This window comes from Ranitomeya variabilis, chromosome 3, assembly GCF_051348905.1.
Source record: "Ranitomeya variabilis isolate aRanVar5 chromosome 3, aRanVar5.hap1, whole genome shotgun sequence".
NCBI classification, from domain to species: domain Eukaryota; kingdom Metazoa; phylum Chordata; class Amphibia; order Anura; family Dendrobatidae; genus Ranitomeya; species Ranitomeya variabilis.
The window spans coordinates 77,796,176-77,817,075 of record NC_135234.1 but is presented as its reverse complement, the minus strand read 5'-3'; the positions used below and the strand labels follow the sequence as shown (position 1 = coordinate 77,817,075).

Sequence of the window (20,900 nt, the reverse complement as noted above, 5' to 3'; positions counted from 1 at the left end):
ACAGCCTGGCCAAGTTACACATTTGTGCCCTTAAAGGGGTTTGTCCACGTCCCCATTTAGTGGCACAATTGTGCAACTTGGCCAGGCAGTCATAATCGTCTGTTGGTAGACATTCATAGGTAACTGTTACACATTTATAGCAGCCGCTTTACATAGCTTTTTTGTAAAAAGAGCAAGATTCTAGTTCCTTTTTGGTAAAATAAATAGCAAATGTGGTAAATGTCTTAGCAGAATGTGGAACAGTACTTACAAGAACAGAATGCATGCATTGCAGGCGAGACACACCACAAGTCTACAACGGCTTGTGTTAACTCATTCTTGCCCGTCTCTTATCACTCATCATTTCTCTGCTGACTACAAACAGCAGTGCAGCATGGTGGGATCATCATCGCACGCCCGTCCTTTTCTCAGGATCTGGTTTGGAACTCTTCTTCTATTGTCATGTAAGATATTTTATAGCAATTTTCTTTTCATGTAGATTGTCGACTTTGAAGGTTAATGTAACTCTATACCTCTAACTCAATGGAATCAGGAAGTTTTAGACAACTTTGCTGAAGCAGGTGTTACCCTTGAAAACATCTTGATTTGCATGTTTTGCTATCACTGCCATCTTCATTGTGAAGTTTTTTGACGGTTAGATGTTAGGTGGATGTTACATCTTACGCACCCTATTGTAGCATCTGTAAATGTGTGTCCCCTGCCTACTGATTATAACCTGTATGATAGCGGTACAATAACCACTGTAATTGTAATAATGATGTGGGTCTTTAGAACTATATATCAAGATTTTTTTTTTTTTGCTTCGGTGATACGTTTGTAAAGGGTTAACTAAGCACACAGCTGCCCTGTACATCTGCTATGTGACCCAGTAGAATTTGAGGCTGAAGGGGCTATGAGGGGGTTAAAATATTTCCTCTTATTATGTAAAAATGTACAGGGGTGTAACTTATGTAGACTGAGGCTTCATGTGCTAATTTTGGTGTAAGGTAAGGAAGGTGTAAGCCTTTAATTAATTTGGTGCAACTTTGTGCTGTCTGTGCAGCGCAAACTAAGATTTACACCAGTGCTGACATTTTTGCCAATTGTCTATTGAGCTGTGGGATGTAATTCTTACTATTTACACCAGAATTTTAAAAGGGTATTCCAAATAGCAAGTCATGTCCACTTTTTACTCCTGTGCAAGGTGCAAATAAAGTGGTATTCAGATCTCCAAGATCCTATCCCAATATGTAGTAGGTATAATAATGATATTAGCATATACCTCCAATTAGAAATGTAGTATAGTTCTTCTGATTCACTATGTCTCTTTCAATATGTGCAGGCATTGCAGGACCTTAGGTATCCATGGTTATCACCACTAGCAACTAGCTAAGTGACACTTTATTATCAGTAGAAGTAACCATGGATACCTAGGGTCTTGCAATACCTGCACATGTGGAAAGAGACATAGAGAATCAGAAGAACTATCCTACATTTCTAAATTGAGGTATTTGCTAATATTATTATTATTATTATTATTATACCTACTACATATTGGCATAGGATCTTGAAGATTTAAGTTATTTGGAGTAAAAAGTGGGCATGATTCGCTATTTGTTCAAGATGCAAATACATTTATTAATGCGACTTTTAAAAAATATAGCAAAATATTTGTGATTTAATTGAGTAGGAGGGTGGTAAAAAAAAATGAAGAAGCATATCTATAAATATTTGAAAATGTGACACATTTATCAACCCCCTGCAATATTTTGATAAATTTGTCTCAAATAATGGCAATATCATACCCCACAAAACTGACTTTAAAAATACCGCCAATTATAAACTCACCCATATCTTTGCTTATATTTTGTAAAACGCTGTCTGTGTATGATCTCCTAGAAAATGTTTTACTACAATGAATCCATTTAGTACAATTTAGTTTTATACATAACTTAAAGGACATGTCTCCTTTAGACTGGCCTTGTGCATGTGCCTTGTTAAAGCATATGGATTTCACTCTTCACGCAGGAACGAAGCCAGTGGAGAGCCACTAGAAGTAGCTCCCACGCTGGTGCTTGGAGTCCTTTCATTCTTCATTCATTACACTGATTTGTATTCTTGTACGTAATATAACATTGAGCCCATAGAGTCAAATAAAACATCCTGATTGCTGGAGCTTCCTGGATCACGATCTGCGGTGATCAACTGAATATCAGGATGACTGATCATAAAAAAGGAAATGACACAACCCCTTTAAGGGGTAACGTTTCTCCTTATGGAGAGTGACATACCATCTCTGGCTTGTCAAGGTAAGGAGGCGAATAAGCCTCCTTACCTTGACAAGCCAGAGATGGTATGTCACTCTCCATAAGGAGAAACGTTACCCCTTAGACCCCAGTCCAGAGCCTCTCACCTCGCCAAATCAGTTCTCATGCTTCGCACTAACGAGGGCCAAGAGCCCGAAACACCGTGTCTGCCAATTGAGATACTGATTTGGCTTTTATCCTAAGTCATATTGCACGACTCGTTAAAGGGTTGATTGTGACTTGTAGGATCGCTACTTCCAATAGGTGGCGCTATAGAGTAAAGTCCTCTTTTTCTCAGAAGAGGCAATTTGCATATTTAAACAACCCCTTTACAGATTCCTTGTTGTTATGTATCAAATACTTATTCCGTATTTGGCCACATGCTCTGTCCTCTTATTTATAATGCCTCCTTATTATTGAACTTTTTTACATTTAATAAAATGCATTAGATATTTCTGTATATTGCATCCATATAATATATCTTAAAAGGAATCTATCAAAAGGATCAACCCTTCTATGGGAATACAGGTGATAGAAAGTTGAATATAATGATATTTTGATATTTGCGATCTGATGTCTTATTTCAGAGAAATACTGATTTTTTTTTAAAAAAAAACATGTAATTAAGCTAAGTAGAGATGAACGGATCAATCTGTTGAGCCTTGTTGAAGTAGAAATTCCTGAAATTTGCATTTTTACAAGAATTTGAACACTTTGAGATTCAGTTTGCTGTTTGAAGAAAAAAACTTACCCAACACCATTCCTAACTCTGCTGAAGCATTAAATAGCTGGCTAATGTTTTTTTGGCATGGCCGGGTGGGTGTCCCCATAGTGCCATGCAACTATGACATCTAGTGAGTTATAATACATTGTTCAGTGGTGGTCAGTACCTGGGTCACTACAGATCAGCAGAGCACAGTTTATAAGACAGAGTCGTTTCTCATTTCAAGAGTCACAAGAGACCTCTCTCTTCTGTAGAGTGTAAGCTCTTATGGTCAGCAAGGACCTCTCTCTCTTGTAGAGTGTAGGTTCTTATGGTCAGTGGGGTCCTCTCTCTCCCATAGAGTGTAAGTTCTTATGGTCAGTGGGGTCCTCTCTCTCCCATAGAGTGTAAGTTCTTATGGTCAGTGGGGTCCTCTCTCTCCCGTAGAGTGTCAGCTCTTATAGTCAATGAGGTCCTCTCTCTCCTGTAGAGTGTAAGTTCTTATGGTCAGTGAGGTCCTCTCTCTCCAGTAAGGTGTAAGTTCTTATGGTCAGCAGGGACCTCTCTCTCATGTAGAGTGTAAGCTCTTCATAGAATCATAGATTCATAGAGTTTGAAGGGACCTCCTTGGTCATCTGGTCCAACCCCCTGCTCAAAGCAGGATTCACTAAATCAACCCAGACAAATGTCTGTCCAGCCTCTGTTTGAAAACTTCCATGGAAGGAGAACTCACCACCTCTCGTGGCAGCCTGTTCCACTCATTGATCACCCTCACTGTCAAAAAGTTTTTTCTAATATCTAATCTGTGTCTCCTTATGGTCAGTGGGGTCCTCTCTCTCCTGTAGAGTGTAAGTTCTTATGGTCAGCAGAGTTCTCTCTCTCCTATAGAGTGTAAAACCAAGCTCCGAATTAGATACAACCAAGAACCACCAAGAGCAGAAGATAATAAAGAATAAAAGTATATTTTATTTAATCTCAAATGACAATAGAACAGCATACAATAAAATTGTGCAAGTATCCGAATAACAACAAAAGAATATATTTAAACGGATTAATTAATAAACCATATATAAAATCAAGGACCAATCTATCCTATGGCGGACAAGGTATAGTTAGTATATAATTTAATTTATCTCATATCCCACCACATTTTTAGCTTCATAAGCTCACAAATAGATGAGACACACATGTATATGTGAAATATCCATAGAAAAACAACCAAACATTCAAAAAGTATATCTATAGGAAAAATGACTGTGTATAGCCTCATGACTACAAAGCTAGTGCAAGTGTTTGCAAAAATATACAAGTTAGTGAGTAAAGTGAAAAGGGGACTCCAAATATTGAAGTACACACATATAAAAATGCGTGCTAAGTGAGAGGAGTCCTAATAAAGTGCCATGTGCATGATGCATAAAAGAATTATAAGGCGGGGGGAAAATAAGACTATACCTTTCAATATTGCCTGGTCCGGATACTGCACACTAGCAGGGGACCACAGACCACATCTCAGTACCAATGCTTTCTGGCTGATGTTTTGGTCACTTTTGAATGTTGGTTGTGCTTTCACACTCGTGGTAGCATGAGACGGACTCTACAACCCACACAAGTGGCTCAGGTAGTGCAGCTCATCCAGGATGGCACATCAATGCGAGCTATGGCAAGAAGGTTTGCTGTGTCTGTCAGTGTAGTGTCCAGAGGCTGGAGGCGCTACCAGGAGACAGGCCAGTACACCAGGAGACATGGAGGGGGCCGTAGGAGGGCAAAAACCCAGCAGCAGGACCGCTACCTCAGTGTGTGTGCAATGAGGAACAGGAGGAGCACTGCCAGAGCCCTGCAAAATGACCTCCAGCAGGCCACAAATGTGCATGTGTCTGCACAAACCGTTAGAAACCGACTCCATGAGGATGGTCTGAGTGCTCAACGTATACAGATGAGGGTTGTGCTCACAGCCAAACACTGTGCAGGATGCTTGGCATTTGCCACAGAACACCAAGATTGGCAAATTCGCCACTGGCGCCCTGTGCTCTTCACAGATGAAAGCAGGTTCACACTGAGCACATGTGAAAGACATGACAGAGTCTGGAGATGCCGTGGAGAGCGATCTGCTGCCTGCAACATCCTCCAGCATGACCGGTTTGGCAGTGGGTCAGTAATGGTGTGGGATGACATTTCTTTGGAGGGACGCACAGCCCTCCATGTGCTCACCAGAGGTAGCCTGACTGCCATTAGGTACCGAGATGAGATCTTCAGACCCCTTGTGAGACCATATGCTGGTGCAGTTGGCCCTGGGTTCCTCCTAATGCAGGACAATGCCAGACCTCATGTGGATGGAGTGTGTCAGCAGTTCCTGTAAGATGAAGGCATTGAAGCTATGGACTGGCCCGCCCGTTCCCCAGACCTGAATCCGATTGAACACATCTGGGACATCATGCCTCGCACCATCCACCAACGTCACGTTGCACCACAGACTGTCCAGGAGTTGGCGGATGCTATAGTCCAGGTCTGGGAGGAGATTCCTCAGGAGACCATCCGCCGCCTCATCAGGAGCATGCCCAGGCATTGTAGGGAGGTCATACAGGCACGTGGAGGCTACACACACTACTGAGCATCATTTCCTTGTCTTGAGGCATTTCCACTGAAGTTGGATCAGCCTGTAACTTCATTTTCCACTTTGATTTTGAGCATCATTCCAACTCCAGACCTCCGTGGGATATTATGCATACAAAAATAATCCAGCACTTCATATTCAAATAGGGCCAAAGGTATATGATTCAAAACCTTTCCCATGCATTAAATCGGCATACCGCCAGGTGAAATACTCCAAACAACAATTTTAACACAAGGAAAGCAGAGTACATATATCACCAACACATCAACTCATCAACTTACAAAAATAATTTTTATTAGACATTAGGTATAATAACATGTAACAAGAGAATACAAAATACAAAGAGGAACAACAATTGAGCACTCAAAGAGAGGAGCACTGCTCCGTTAGTAAGACTTGGCATAGCATGTGTCCATATAAAGAAAACAGTTCCATTACTGCTGGTGCTTAAACATAGAAAAAGTCAAGCTTGTATCAGAAGATACACATGTATTGAAAGCACCACCCAGTTCTCAATAACATATATGTCACTGACATCACTGCTTACCCATTGTAAGTCCAGAAAGGTGCAGTGGTCCGCCCTATGACCCCTGATGCACGTTTCGCGTTTGATGGCTTTCTCAAAGGGGATATAAACTAATCCTGCAACTGCCCGTCTTTTTATACCGATATGATCCGCTGATTGGGAGGTGGCGCATGCGCCCGCGTTCCCCCACACACATAAACAGCCGCCTCTCATCGGCGTCATTGCACAGTGCTTTTACCCGCATGCGCACTGTGCAATGACGCCGATGAGAGGCGGCTGTTTATGTGTGTGGGGGAACGCGGGCGCATGCGCCACCTCCCAATCAGCGGATCATACCGGTATAAAAAGACGGGCAGTTGCAGGATTAGTTTATATCCCCTTTGAGAAAGCTATCAAACGCGAAACGCGCGTCAGGGGTCATAGGGCGGACCACTGCACCTTTCTGGACTTACAATGGGTAAGCATTGATGTCAGTGACATATATGTTATTGAGAACTGGGTGGTGCTTTCAATACATGTGTATCTTCTGATACAAGCTTGACTTTTTCTATGTTTAAGCACCAGCAGTAATGGAACTGTTTTCTTTATATGGACACATGCTATGCCAAGTCTTACTAACGGAGCAGTGCTCCTCTCTTTGAGTGCTCAATTGTTGTTCCTCTTTGTATTTTGTATTCTCTTGTTACATGTTATTATACCTAATGTCTAATAAAAATTATTTTTGTAAGTTGATGTGTTGATGTGTTTGTGATATATGTACTCTGCTTTCCTTGTGTTAAAACTCCGTGGGATATTAGATGTGATTTACGTTGATCATTTTTAGGTTTTATTGTTCTCAACACTTTCCACTATGTAATGAATAAAGATTTACAACTGGAATATTTCATTCAGTGATATCTTGGATGTGGGATTTTAGTGTTCTCTTTATTTTTTTGAGCAGTGTACTATTTTAACTTTCATCATAACAGTCAGTGTGGGGAGAGGAGCAATAAATCAGAGCTGAGCTTTGTCTCGTTACAAACAATTCTAGCAACTCTTCTCTTATAGTGCTGTCAGCTCTGTTGTACTCTCACCACAGTGGCTGCCATGATGAAAGTTGAATAAGCGTTAGCAACCACACTCATCTCTGCTCTACTCCGAGCCCTTTGTAATCACACACAGCAATGCAGCGAGATCAGTGAGGAGTCTGTCATTATATGTCTCACACTGATAAAACCTGTTCTAAGTTTTATTGCGGCGTGTTCGTCTTTCTCCTGCATGTTGCTGACTACTTAAGTTATGAATGATCATTGTTACACAGGAGGAACAATTACATGCCCCCCAGAAGCAGACTCTCGGGAAGATAATAGTTCCACCCAAACATCCTAACAGGTCATACACATATTAATAAAAATGTTGATTTCTCTGGAATAAGTCATCAAATTGCATATATCGAGGTATCATTCACTATATTTAACTTTCTATTACTTGGAAACCCATCTAGATGGCTTAGGAACGTTGATCTTTCTGACAGGTTTCCTTGTAATGATAGGATACTTCTAAATGACAAATGTCAAAGTTGAATGAGAGGAACAATAAAGAGCAACAAGCATATGGAAAATGTACAGTAACAAAAATGATAATGTATCTGATGCTCCAATGTCTGCAGCTTATTTTTCACATAATTCAACATTTTAACTCAATATCAAATAGTTATAGATCATACAGTTAAAAGTATTAGAAGGAAAATCAGGTTATATAATCTTTTATCTTTTTTTATCTTATATAGTGCTGGCTCCTTCAGAAAATTTTAATATTGACACAGGAAAGGTATGGAGTTACAGAGGGAAAGAAAAGTCCCTGTTTGGACAAAATGTAATGCAATATAAACGTGGTTCAGACAAAGGGTAAGTTGCTCCCAAAATAAAAGGATTATGATTTTTATATACCATAATCATAGTCCTGGGAAAAGTATCTGGAGCGCGCCCACGCAAGGGCAATGGGGTACTCGGTTCCGGGTCCTTCGGTTCGGGGGAATGTCACGGTGGCTGACCCGGTCCGTGGCCCTAGGGACGTCCGTATAAAAAGGGAAAGGTCTTTAAAGGGGAAGTGTTCGTGATGCCACCTGTGGTATTCGGTCAGGGTGACCGACGCTGCTTAGGGGTCCACTGGGGAGATGTTATGGCAGCTAGATGGTATACCTTCCCACAGGTGAAGTGTATCCCCAGGGCTTCCCAGAGTGTAGATGGTGATGGTGGGTGATGTAAGGCGCAGTGAATAATGAGGACACAAGGTTGCAGTCTCTTTACCTTTACTGAAGGCTTCAGTGTCCACAGTCCTGGGCGCCGGATCACAGGGTAGGCAGAGTCCGGCTGGTCTGAAGGCAAGTCCAGAGTCTCCTTATCCAGGTGGAATGCAATAGCCTTCCTATGCGCACAGTAACACAGTAGGTCCTCACTTGCTTAAGCTCTAATAAGGTCCTCACTGTTATTACTCTTCTCTCTCTGTTCCCCGTGGTCGGATAGAACAAAACCTGTATGACTGATGGCCTGAGGCTTGTTTATAGGGACCCTAGAGATGCCCCGACCACCACAAGTTGCCACCTGTCTTCTTAGGTATTAAGGTCAGGCAGCCAACTTGGAATTGACTGTCCTGCCAGTCTCTGAAGCAATGGCGTAGAGCACTTTACTCCCTCGGTATTCTGGCTACCGGATCGTGCACCAGAAGGATGCCGCTTCTCTCAGCCACTATCCTCTCTGGTATCAACTTGTTGCTATGCCTTCGTTTCTCACTCACTACCACATGCTTCCTTTCAATGTCTCTCTCTTTGGATACTGCCGCACGTGGGGCAGGCACAGCTCTGTGGACCCTCGTCTTCCACAGACCGCAGTCTGGATCTGGCTGGAACTCACTCCCGCCAGCTTCTGCCAAACTCCGTCGGGATCTGACCGTCTGTAAGAAGCCCAGTCAGCTTCTCTCTAACTTCCTAACCAACCCACCAGTCTTACCTCTATGTGAGGAGTGGCCTAATAGATAGAACCTTTGCTCCCCCTGTTGGACTGGAGTGTGAAGTGTGTGGTGTGTCGTTGTGATACCTGGACAGGAGATCTCCTTTATTGCCTCCAGACGTAATATCACTCCCCCTGGTGGAAGAACGACATTACTGCAGCAACCAGGACTCTGGGGTGCTGCACTCCCCCCCCCCCATTAAATCCAGCACTCCCGGGCTGGGAAAAGAAAACATCAATACATTAGCAAAAGACATACAACATTTTTTAAATGCTTTAAACAAATTAATTTAACAGTGCTTCCCTTTATGGGAGGTAAGGACACTTGAACGTTACTAACAATAACATATTTACATTGTGCTTACGACTTTAAATAACAATTATTAACTAACTGTAAACGACCATACGGGTATACTATCTATTAAGTGCAAGTACAAAACAGTATTTTTCCTTTAAGTGCAAGTACCCTCTGAGGGCATACTATAAAACTTCACAGTTCAAATCAACATGCTAGTCTCACTTCTTCTACATATGCAGGACTATCTGTCTACCCCTACGGGCTCACTGCATCTTCCTTCAGTTTATTTCTATCAAATCTAACATTTACTTTAACTTCAATTTTATTCAAAGTACATCACTAGCATTTTATTCTCAACATTATCAAACATTTTATCACTATCTAATCTTCTAGCTACATACTATCAGCTATGTAAACATTATTACTATCCAACTATTTAAGGCAATATTATCACTCTTTAGTAAGGTGCAACAACTAACATTCCCTTTAAGAGGAAATCTAGTCTCTCTATGAGGTAGTGCAAACAATCAATTTGCAAGTCAGTTATTAACGGTAAAGCAGCAAGAACTTTCACGCTGTCATCAGGAACAGTCTCTTCGAAAAGCTCTTCTTTGTAAAACCACTAGAGAGCACCTTTAAGAAGGTGCAAACTATATAATCATGCACAGTTCGTGATTCTGCAGTTCTTTAAAGACAATGATAAACCTTGAGCAAAACTTGAAACAACAGGGATCCCGGGTAAACAAAGGGATCCCTTTAAGAGTTAACCCAGGACGGGTTTCAGCAGCAAAACGAACAGGAAAAGTTTTTAAACTATTTACATTCCTTCTTCAGGGTTTCGAGGTTTATTTGAACCACTCTGGGGGTAGTACCGGTGGGGGTAGTCCTCTTGGATACTGACGACTACCTGGTACTACATAGAGCGCGTCCGCACTCTGGATGGGGGTCTGTGTGCTCACAGTTCTTTGCTCCACTAAGGCACCAGCACATCTGGAGCTCAGAACAACAGGTGCTCTTTCAGGAATGGCGGCGGTTGTTGTTTCCCTCACCTGGCCAGATGAGGGCGATGTTGGGCAATGTGGAGCCTCTGGTGACAACGGCTCCGAGTCTCTAGGTGGCGATGGCAGGGAGTCGATGGGCACTAGGAGGGTCTCATCAGTGGCCGGGGCAGGTTCGGATTGCTTACCTGCCGCTGCGGCATCTCCGGTGCCGGTCTCCTCCACTGCAGGTGGCGGCTCTGTCGGCTGGCTGCGCGACTGCTCCTGGATGCTGGCAGCTGCGCGGTACCAGGATTTCCGGAGCTGGTGGCACAGCTCCTCGACTTCCGCGCTGAGAGCCTCCGGGTTCATACATGGCGGCGGGGCCTCTTCGGCTTCTGATTGGCGGACAGCACTGCAGGTATTCTCCCCCTCCTCCTCTTCTGGAGGGCGGTTCCTTCTTCCTCCACCATCCCAGACTAGGAGGTGGATTCCTTTGGTTGATGGGCATATTTTTCTGACGTAGTAGTATCTGTGAGGGGCTGGTTCCACTTTTGCGCCGTTCTTCCAGGCTACGCCCACGATGACACGCCCCACTCCTCCTGCACACCGCATGGTGCTGTAATGGCAGCGGTTTTGGTGGGAGTTTTGGTGGCAAATGGCAATACACAGTCCTTAAGCAAATCACAGTTTCAATACAGTTCTGGCACAGTTCTTAGGCGCGCATGACCCGATTTTCTGGCTTAAGTAGATCCTGTTTGTGACGCCAAAGTTTGGAGCGCCCCCACGCAAGGGCAATGGGGTACTCGGTACCGGGTCCTTCGATTTGGGGGAATGTCACGGTGGCTGACCCGGTCCGTGGCCCTAGGGACGTCCGTATAAAAAGGGAAAGGTCTTTAAAGGGGAAGTGTTCGTGATGCCACCTGTGGTATTCGGTCAGGGTGACCGACGCTGCTTAGGGGTCCACTGGGGTGATGTTATGGCAGCTAGATGGTATACCTTCCCACAGGTGAAGTGTATCCCCAGGGCTTCCCAGAGTGTAGATGGTGATGGTGAGTGATGTAAGGCGCAGTGAATAATGAGGACACAAGGTTGAAGTCTCTTTACCTTTACTGAAGGCTTCAGTGTCCACAGTCCTGGGCGCCGGATCACAGGGTAGGCAGAGTCCGGCTGGTCTGAAGGCAAATCCAGAGTCTCCTTATCCAGGTGGAATGCAATAGCCTTCCTATGCGCACAGTAACACAGTAGGTCCTCACTTGCTTAAGCTCTAATAAGGTCCTCACTGTTATTACTCTTCTCTCTCTGTTCCCCGTGGTCGGATAGAACAAAACCTGTATGACTGATGGCCTGAGGCTTGTTTATAGGGACCCTAGAGACGCCCCGACCCCCACAAGTTGCCACCTGTCTTCTTAGGTATTAAGGTCGGGCAGCCAACTTGGAATTGACTGACCTGCCAGTCTCTGAAGCAATGGCGTAGAGCACTTTAATCCCTTGGTATTCTGGCTACCGGATCGTGCACCAGAAGGATGCCGCTTCTCTCAGCCACTATCCTCTCTGGTATCCACTTGTTGCTATGCCTTCGTTTCTCACTCACTACACCACGCTTCCTTTCAATGTCTCTCTCTTTGGATGCTGCCGCACATGGGGCAGGCGCAGCTCCGTGGACCCTCGTCTTCCACAGACCGCAGTCTGGATCAGGCTGGAACCCACTCCCGCCAGCTTCTGCCAAACTCCGTCGGGATCTGACCATCTGTAAGAAGCCCAGTCAGCTTCTCTCTAACTTCCTAACTGACCCACCAGTCTTACCTATATGTGAGGAGTGGCCTAATAGATAGAACCTTAGCTCCCCCTGGTGGACTGGAATGTGAAGTGTGTGGTGTGTCGTTGTGATACCTGGACAGGAGATCTACTTTATTGCCTCCAGACGTAATATCACTCCCCCTGGTGGAAGAACGACATTACTGCAGCAACCAGGACTCTGGGGCGCTGCACATCCCCCCCAAGTATCTCCCAATATTCATTCTCCACAAAAATATATTTTTATCTTTAAAAAAAAAAAAAAAAAAGAAGCTCTTACATTATGTAAGAAAAGGTTTATAAATGCACAGTCCTTTTTTATGCTGTATTTTGTTATGGTTTAATCAGTGCAAAGTTATCCAACACCTATCTAATAAATGGGAAAAAGTAACTGGTCTTTAACCCCTTAGTGACCAAGTAAATTTTGACATTAATAATGACCAAGCCAATTTTTACAATTCTGACCACTGTCACTTTATGAGGTTATAACTCTGGAACGCTTCAACGGATCCCACTGATTCTGAGAATATTTTTTCGTGACATATTGAACTTCACGTTAATGGTGAAATTTATGTGATATGACTTGTGTTTACTTATGAAAAAAACAGAAATTTGACAAAAAATTTGAAAATGTAGCAATTTTAAAACTTTTAATTTTTGTGCCCTTAACCCCTTCTTGACCTGTGACACAGCGTATGTGTAGCGCCCACACTGCCGCAGGGCCGAGGGGTACCCGGTACCGGGCCTCTGAGTCTCTGCTCTGGGAGTGTCACGGTGGCTAGGCCCGGTCCGTGACCCTGCTGAGGGGCACCCAATAATAGGTGTGGATGGTGGTGGTAGTGTTATGGTGCGGTGCAGTGCCGGTCACAGTAAATAACGAGGACACCAGGTTGCAGTCTCTTTACCTCTTTACTGATGGCTTCAGGATCCTCAGTCCGGAATACGGTTAACCGGGCTGCGCAAGTCCGGCCGGTCCGATGGCACCTCCAGAGTTCCCTTTGCAGGTGGAAATCTGTGCCTACCTTCTAGCGCTTGTGTGTTGTGGTCCTCCCTTGCTGTGCTTACGGGATAGTCCCCACAACTGTTGTGTCTGTTTCTGAAGTTCCCTCACAACTCGATTATGATGTTCTTCTTCGTCCCCCAGATGATGTGGCTAGGACGCACCCGTATGACGGGTAGGCTCGGAGCTCTTCCTGGACCCTAGTGTCGCCCTTCTCCTGTTGTTGCCCCCCTGTGTCTTCGTAGGTGATTTGTGTGAGACAGCAAACCTATAGCTGACTGTCCTGCCATAGGTTTGAAGTATTGCTTGGAGCTTAGTACTTCCTCGGCGTTCCGGCCACCGGCTACGCGCCTCAGTAGGATGTTGCCTCGTCTTACAGCACGACTCCTACTGGTATTTCTCCTTGTTGCGTTGATCTCGTTTCTCACTCAGCACAATATACTTCGCTTCTTGTCCTTTCTTAGGGTACCGCCGCGATCAAGTGCAGGCGCGGTCCCGTAACGTTCTCTCTGTTCGCTAGGCCTCTGTCAGGATCCCACCCCTGACAGGGACCCCCCTGAGTCTCTCCCCGCAACACCCTCTGCCACAGGGTGTTGCCTGTTCGATTCCCAGTCAGCTTCTCTCTCACTTCCTATCTAACCCCCAGTTTTACCAGACCGTGAGGAGTGGCCTAATACATAGCACCCTTAGCTCCCCCTGGAGGCCAGCCTGTGAAGTGTATTGGTGTCTGTGATACCTGGTCAGGTGAACTCCTTCAGTGCCATCAGACGTACCATAGCCCCCTTTAGCGGCGGAGCATCAGTACTGCAATGACCAGGACTCTGGGGCGCTGCACTCCCCCCCGGTTAAATCCAGTACTCCTGGACTGGGAAGAAAACAACAATACATGTCAGCAAAAAGACATGCAATTTTGGAAATGCAATAACAATAAGTAAATTTGAACAGAGCTTCCCTTTATGGGAGGTGAGGACACTTGAACATTACAAACCTGGTTAAATACTTTAAATAACATACTATAAATAACTTTTCTTACCCAACCAGGTATTCTACTTAGTGCAATTTCTGAACAATAATTTAACATTGCCTTTAAGGATGTACACGCTGAATCCACTAAAGACCTTCTTATAAAACATTATATGGCTAATCAACTTTTCCTTCATTTTCCATCTTTACATCTGCAGGACCGCCTGTCTATCTGCCCCAGGCCTACTGCCTCTCGTTCTGTTGCAGGACCGCCCCTTTCTGCCCGGGCCTACTGCCTTTCTGCTACTATACACAGTATAGAACTTATCTTCCATCTCTCAGTTCAGGATCACCGAGCCATCTCTGTATGACTCCTAGGAGGACTCACTGATTAACCCCGTCTGGGTTCACTTCCTGTCCTCATTCCTCTAGCAACATCATTAAACATTTCTCACAATTAACTAGCTCACTACATATAACCTCTTTATACGTAAGCATTATTAATACTTTCTTTTAAAGCATCATCATTCTTTAAGTGCTATCAATGAACGTTCCCTTTAAGAAGGAACCAAGTCTCTATGAGGTAGTGCAACTTCTCAAGCTGCAAGTCCGTACGCAGCAAGGACTCCGGTACTGCTTCCAGGAACAGTTTCTTCGCAAAGAGTCCTTTCTTTTATAAAACCAGTAGAGGGCACCTTTAAGAAGGTGCAAACTATTTGCAAGGAGTTTGTAATCATGCAGTGTTCATGATCCAGCAGTTCTTTCAACAATGATAAAACAGGAAACAAAAACAAAAAGCAGAAGAAGGGATCCCGGGTAAACAAAGGGATCCCTTTAAGAGTTACCCTGATCGGGTCATAGCAGCAAGAAGACAAACAGTTAACTATTTACATTTTCGTGGTATCAGGGTTTATTCTCGCTCTGGCGGCCGTAGCTCCGCATAGACCTCGCCCGGCAAGGTGATCGGCGAGATCGGGGCCTTTAAGAAGTGCTCCATACCCGGGGCCTGATCCCAGGGTGTAAGGCGCTGGAATCTATAGGTCCCAGGGAGAGGGGGTACCGCGACGGGGCCTATCAGCAAGTCCTCTGCTGGCGAGGCAGGGTCGTTCTTCATACCTGCTTCAGATGCGGTCCCTCCGGTGCCGATCTGCTCCGTCTCCGCTGGGGTCCGGAACGCTAGCTGCAGGGCCTTGCGCTGCGGCATTGTCATCTCCGTTTGCAGGATCTCGCTTTCCGGCAGGGCCTTGCTTTCTGGCTTTGGAGCGCTGTAACTTCCTTCTTGCTCCGGACCAGATGAGGCTGCCGACAGACGTCTGGCGAGGCTCCCGATGATGGTCTTCTTCCACCCGGCCTCAGTGCTCAGCTGCGTCTGCAGGAGTTGGTGGATCAGCTTGTCCGCTCCGGTCTGCAGGAGAAAGTGCAACAGCCAATCAGAGCAATTTGCAATATTTCACCTATGAAAATGGTGAAATATTGCAATCCAGCCATGGCCGATGCTGCAATAGCATCTGCCATGGCTGGAAATCATGTTCTGCCCCCCCCCCCCACCCCCGATCTCCTCCCCAGTCATCCGTTCTGTCCGGTACCCCCCTCCATCCCCCTGTCCGCTCCCCCGTGCTCCTGTCCGCTCCCCCCGTCCTCCGATCCCCCCCCTGTGCTCCGATCCACCCCACCACCACCCCCTCATACTTACCGAGCCTCCCGAAGTCGGTCCGTCTTCTCCCTGGGCGCCGCCATCTTCCAAAATGGCGGGGCGCATGCTCAGTGCGCCCGCCGAATCTGCCAGCCGGCAGATGCGTTCCATGTACATTTTGATCACTGTGGTAAACTTATCACAGTGATCAAAATAAAAAAATAGTAAATTACCCCCCCCCTTTATCACCCCCATAGGTAGGGACAATAATAAAATAAAGAAAATATTTTTTTTTTCCACTAGGGTTAGAACTAGGGTTAGAGTTAGAACTAGGGTTAGGGTTAGGGTTAGGGGTAGGGTTAGGGGTAGGGTTAGAACTAGGGTTAGCGTTAGAATTAGGCTATGTGCACACTGTGCGGATTTGGCTGCGGATCCGCAGCGGATTGGCCGCTGCGGATTCATAGCAGTGTTCCATCAGGTTTACAGTACCATGTAAACGTATGGAAAACCAAATCCGCTGTGCCCATGGTGCGGAAAATACCGCGCGGAAATGCTGCGCTGTATTTTCCGCAGTATGTCAATTCTTTGTGCGGATTTCGCAGCGTTTTACAGCTGTTCCTCAATAGGAATCCGCAGGTGAAATCCGCATAAAAAACACTGGAAATCCGCGGTAAATCTGCAGGTAAAACGCAGTGCCTTTTACCTGCGGATTTTTCAAAAATGGTGCGGAAAAATCTCACACGAATCCGCAACGTGGGCACATAGCCTTAGGGTTAGGGTTGGAATTAGAGTTAGGGTTGGAATTAGGGCTAGGGTTGGAAATAGGATTAAGAATAGGCTTGTGGTTAGGGTTATGGTTAGGGGTGTGTTGGGGTTAAAGTTGTGGTTGGGATTGGGGTTAGGGTTGGAATTAGGGTTAGGGTTGTGGTTAGGGGTGTGTTGGGGTTGGGTTGTGATTAGGGTTATGGCTAGAGTTGGGATTAGGGTTAGGGGTGTGTTGGGGTTAGGGTTGGGAATAGGGTTAGGGGTGTGTTGGGGTTAGTGTTGGAGTTAGAATTGAGGGGTTTCCACTGTTTAGGCACATCAGGGGTCTCCAAACGCAATGTGGCGCCACCATTGATTCCAGCCACTCTTGCGTTCAAAAAGTCAAATGGTGCTCCCTCCCTTCCGAGCCCCGACGTGTGCCCAAACAGTGGTTTACCCCCACATATGGGGTACCAGCATACTCAGGACAAACTGGGCAACAATTATCGGGGTCCAATTTCTCCTGTTACCCTTGCAAAAATAAAACATTGCTTGCTAAAACATAATTTTAGAGGAATGAAAAATGATTTTTTATTTTCACGGCTCTGCGTTATAAACTTCTGTGAAGCACTTGGGGGTTCAAAGTGCTCACTATACATCTAGATAAGTTCCTTGGGGGGTCTAGTTTCCAAAATGGGGTCACTTGTGGGGGTTTCTACTGTTTAGGCACATCAGGGGCTCTGGAAATGGAATGTGACGCACGCAGACCACTCCATCAAAGCCTGCATTTCAAAACGTCACTACCTCCCTTCCGAGCCCCGACTTGTGCCCAAACAGTTGTTTACCCCCACATATGGGGTATCAGTGTACTCAGGACAAACTGGGCAACAACTATTGGGGTCCAATTTCTCCTGCTACCCTTGGTAAAATAAAAAATTGTGGGCTAAAAAATCATTTTTGAGAAAAGAAAAATTATTTTTTATTTTCATGGCTCTGCGTTATAAACTTCTGTGAAGCACTTGGGGGTTCAAAGTGCTCACCACACATCTAGATTAGTTCCTTGGGAGGTCTAGTTTCCAAAATGGGGTCACTTGTGGGGGAGCTCCAATGTTTAGGCACACAGGGGCTCTCCAAACGCGACATGGTGTCCGCTAATGATTGGAGCTAATCTTCCATTCAAAAAGCCAAATGGCGTGCCTTCCCTTCCGAGCCCTGCCGTGCGCCCAAACAGTGGTTTACCCCCACATATGGGGTATCATCGTACTCAGGACAAACTGGACAACAACATTTGGGGTCCAATTTCTCCTGTTACCCTTGGGAAAATAAAAAATTCTGGGCTAAAAATCATTTTTGAGGAAAGAAAAATTATTTTTTATTTTCACGGCTCTGCGGTATAAACTTCTGTGAAGCACTTGGGGGTTCAAAGTGCTCACCACACATCTAGATTAGTTTCTTGGGAGGTCTAGTTTCCAAAATGGGGTCACTTGTGGGGGAGCTCCAATGTTTAGGCACACAGGGGCTCTCCAAACGCGACATGGTGTCCGCTAATGATTGGAGCTAATCTTCCATTCAAAAAGCCAAATGGCGTGCCTTCCCTTCCGAGCCCTGCCGTGCGCCCAAACAGTGGTTTACCCCCACATATGGGGTATCATCGTACTCAGGACAAACTGGACAACAACATTTGGTGTCCAATTTCTCCTGTTACCCTTGGGAAAATAAAAAATTCTGGGCTAAAAATCATTTTTGAGGAAAGAAAAATTATTTTTTATTTTCACGGCTCTGCGGTATAAACTTCTGTGAAGCACTTGGGGGTTCAAAGTGCTCACCACACATCTAGATTAGTTTCTTGGGAGGTCTAGTTTCCAAAATGGGGTCATTTGTGGGGGAGCTCCAATGTTTAGGCACACAGGGGCTCTCCAAACGCGACATGGTGTCCGCTAACGATTGGAGCTAATTTTCCATTCAAAAAGTCAAATGGCGCTCCTTCCCTTCCGAGCCTTGTCGTGCACCCAAACAGTGGTTTACCCCACATATGAGGCATCGGCGTACTCAGGAGAAATTGCCCAACAAATTTTAGGATCCATTTTTATCCTGTTGCCCATGTGAAAATGAAAGAATTGAGGCTAAAAAAAATTTTGTGTGAAAAAAAAGTACTTTTTCATTTTTGCGGATCAATTTGTGAAGCACCTGAGGGTTTAAAGTGCTCACTATGCCTCTAGATAAGTTCCTTGGGGGGGTCTAGTTTCCAAAATGGGGTTACTTGTGGAGGAGCTCCAATGTTTAGGCACACAGGGGCTTTCCAAACGCGACATGGTGTCCGCTAACAATGGAGATAATTTTTCATTCAAAAAGTCAAATGGCGCTCCTTCCCTTCCGAGCCTTACCATGTGCCCAAACAGTGGTTTACCCCCACATGTGAGGTATCGGTGTACTCAGGAGAAATTGCCCAACAAATTTTAGGATCCATTTTATCCTGTTGCCCATGTGAAAATGAAAAAATTGAGGCTAAAATAATTTTTTTGTGAAAAAAAAGTACTTTTTCATTTTTACGGATCAATTTGTGAAGCACCTGGGGGTTTAAAGTGCTCACTATGCTTCTAGATAAGTTCCTTGGGGGGTCTAGTTTCCAAAATGGGGTCACTTGTGGGGGAGCTCCAATGTTTAGGCACACGGGGGCTCTCCAAACGCGACATGGTGTCCGCTAAAGATTGGAGCCAATTTTTCATTCAAAAAGTCAAATGGCACTCCTTCCCTTCCGAGGCCTGCTGTGTGCCCAAACAGTGGTTTACCCCCACATATGAGGTATCAGCGTACTCAGGACAAATTGGACAACAACATCCGTGGTCCAGTTTCTCCTTTTACCCTTGAGAAAATAAAAAAATTGTTGCTAAAAATCATTTTTGTGACTAAAAAGTTAAATGTTCATTTTTTACTTCCATGTTGCTTCTGCTGCTGTGAAACACCTGAAGGGTTAATAAACTTCTTGAATGTGGTTTTGAGCACCTTGAGGGGTGCAGTTTTTAGAATGGTGTCACTTTTGGGTATTTTCAGCCATATAGAACCCTCAAAATGACTTCAAATGTGAGGTGGTCCCTAACAAAATGGTTTTGTAAATTTTGTTGTAAAAATGAGAAATCACTGGTCAAATTTTAACCCCTATAACTTCCTAGCAAAAAAAAAAATTGTTTCCAAAATTGTGCTGATGTAAAGTAGACATGTGGGAAACATTATTTATTAACTATTTTGTGTCACATAACTCTCTGGTTTAACAGAATAAAAATTAAAAATGTGAAAATTGCGAAATTTTCAAAATTTTCGCCAAATTTCCATTTTTTTCACAAATAAACTCAGAAATTATCGACCTAAATTTACCACTAACATGAAGCCCAATATGTCACGAAAAAACAATCTCAGAGTCGCTAGGATCCGTTGAAGCGTTCCTGAGTTATTACCTCATAAAGGGACACTGGTCAGAATTGCAAAAAACGGCAAGGTCATTAAGGCCAAAATAGGCTGGGTCATGAAGGGGTTAAATGAGAGTAGTGTCACACAAAATCTACTATATAATTGTCTAAGGGTCACTTCCGTCTTTCTGTCTGTCTGTCTGTCTGTCACGGAAATCCCAAGTCGTTGATTGGTCGCAGCAAAACGGCCAAGCCCAATCAGCGACGGGCACAGTCCGGCGGCGAAATGGCCGCTTCCTACTCCCTTGCCGCCAGTGCCCCCTCCATACTCCCCTCCAGTCAGCGCTCACACAGGGTTAATGGCTGCGTTACACCGCGTTATGCCGCGGTGTAACGCACTCCATTAATGCTGCTATTAACCCTGTGTGACCAACTTTTTACTATTGATGCTGCCTATGCAGCATCAATAGTAAAAAGATCTAATGTTAAAAATAATATAAAAAATCATTATATACTCACATTCCGGCGCCTTTCCCGCTCCTCGCGACGCACCGCTGACCGGTCTATGCATTGCGGTCTCGCGAGATGATGACGTAGCGGTCACGCTACTTCATCATCTCGCAAGACCGCAATGCAATCTTGGGACCGGAGCGTCGCAAGGAGCATAGCTAAACACCTCGCCTGGATCCGGGGGCCGACGGAAGGTGAGTATATAATTATTTTTTATTTTAATTCTTTTTTAAACAGGGATATGGTGCCCACATTGCAATATACTACGTGGGCTGTGTTAGATACTGCATGGGCTGTGTTATATACTACATCTCTGTGCTATATACTACATGGCTGTGGTATATATTATGTGGCTGGGCAATATACTGCATCGCTGTGCTCTATACTACGTGGCCTGGGTTATATACTGCATGGGCAGTGTCATATACTACGTCTCTGTTCTATATACTACGTGGCTGTGCT

The 20,900-nt window shown here is 44.8% G+C and overlaps 1 protein-coding gene across 1 annotated transcript in view; it reads left to right on the top strand.

Annotated features, from left to right (window-relative positions):
- The first annotated feature begins 296 nt into the window (after positions 1-296).
- The window catches only part of ITGAE (integrin subunit alpha E), a 179,764-nt gene continuing 159,160 nt past the window's right edge, over positions 297-20,900 (top strand). The window contains exons 1-2 of the mRNA XM_077294231.1: positions 297-443; positions 7,894-8,011. Of these exons, the coding sequence (XP_077150346.1) occupies positions 374-443; positions 7,894-8,011 (188 nt within the window). The 5' untranslated portion in view covers positions 297-373. The remainder of the gene's footprint in view (positions 444-7,893; positions 8,012-20,900) is intronic.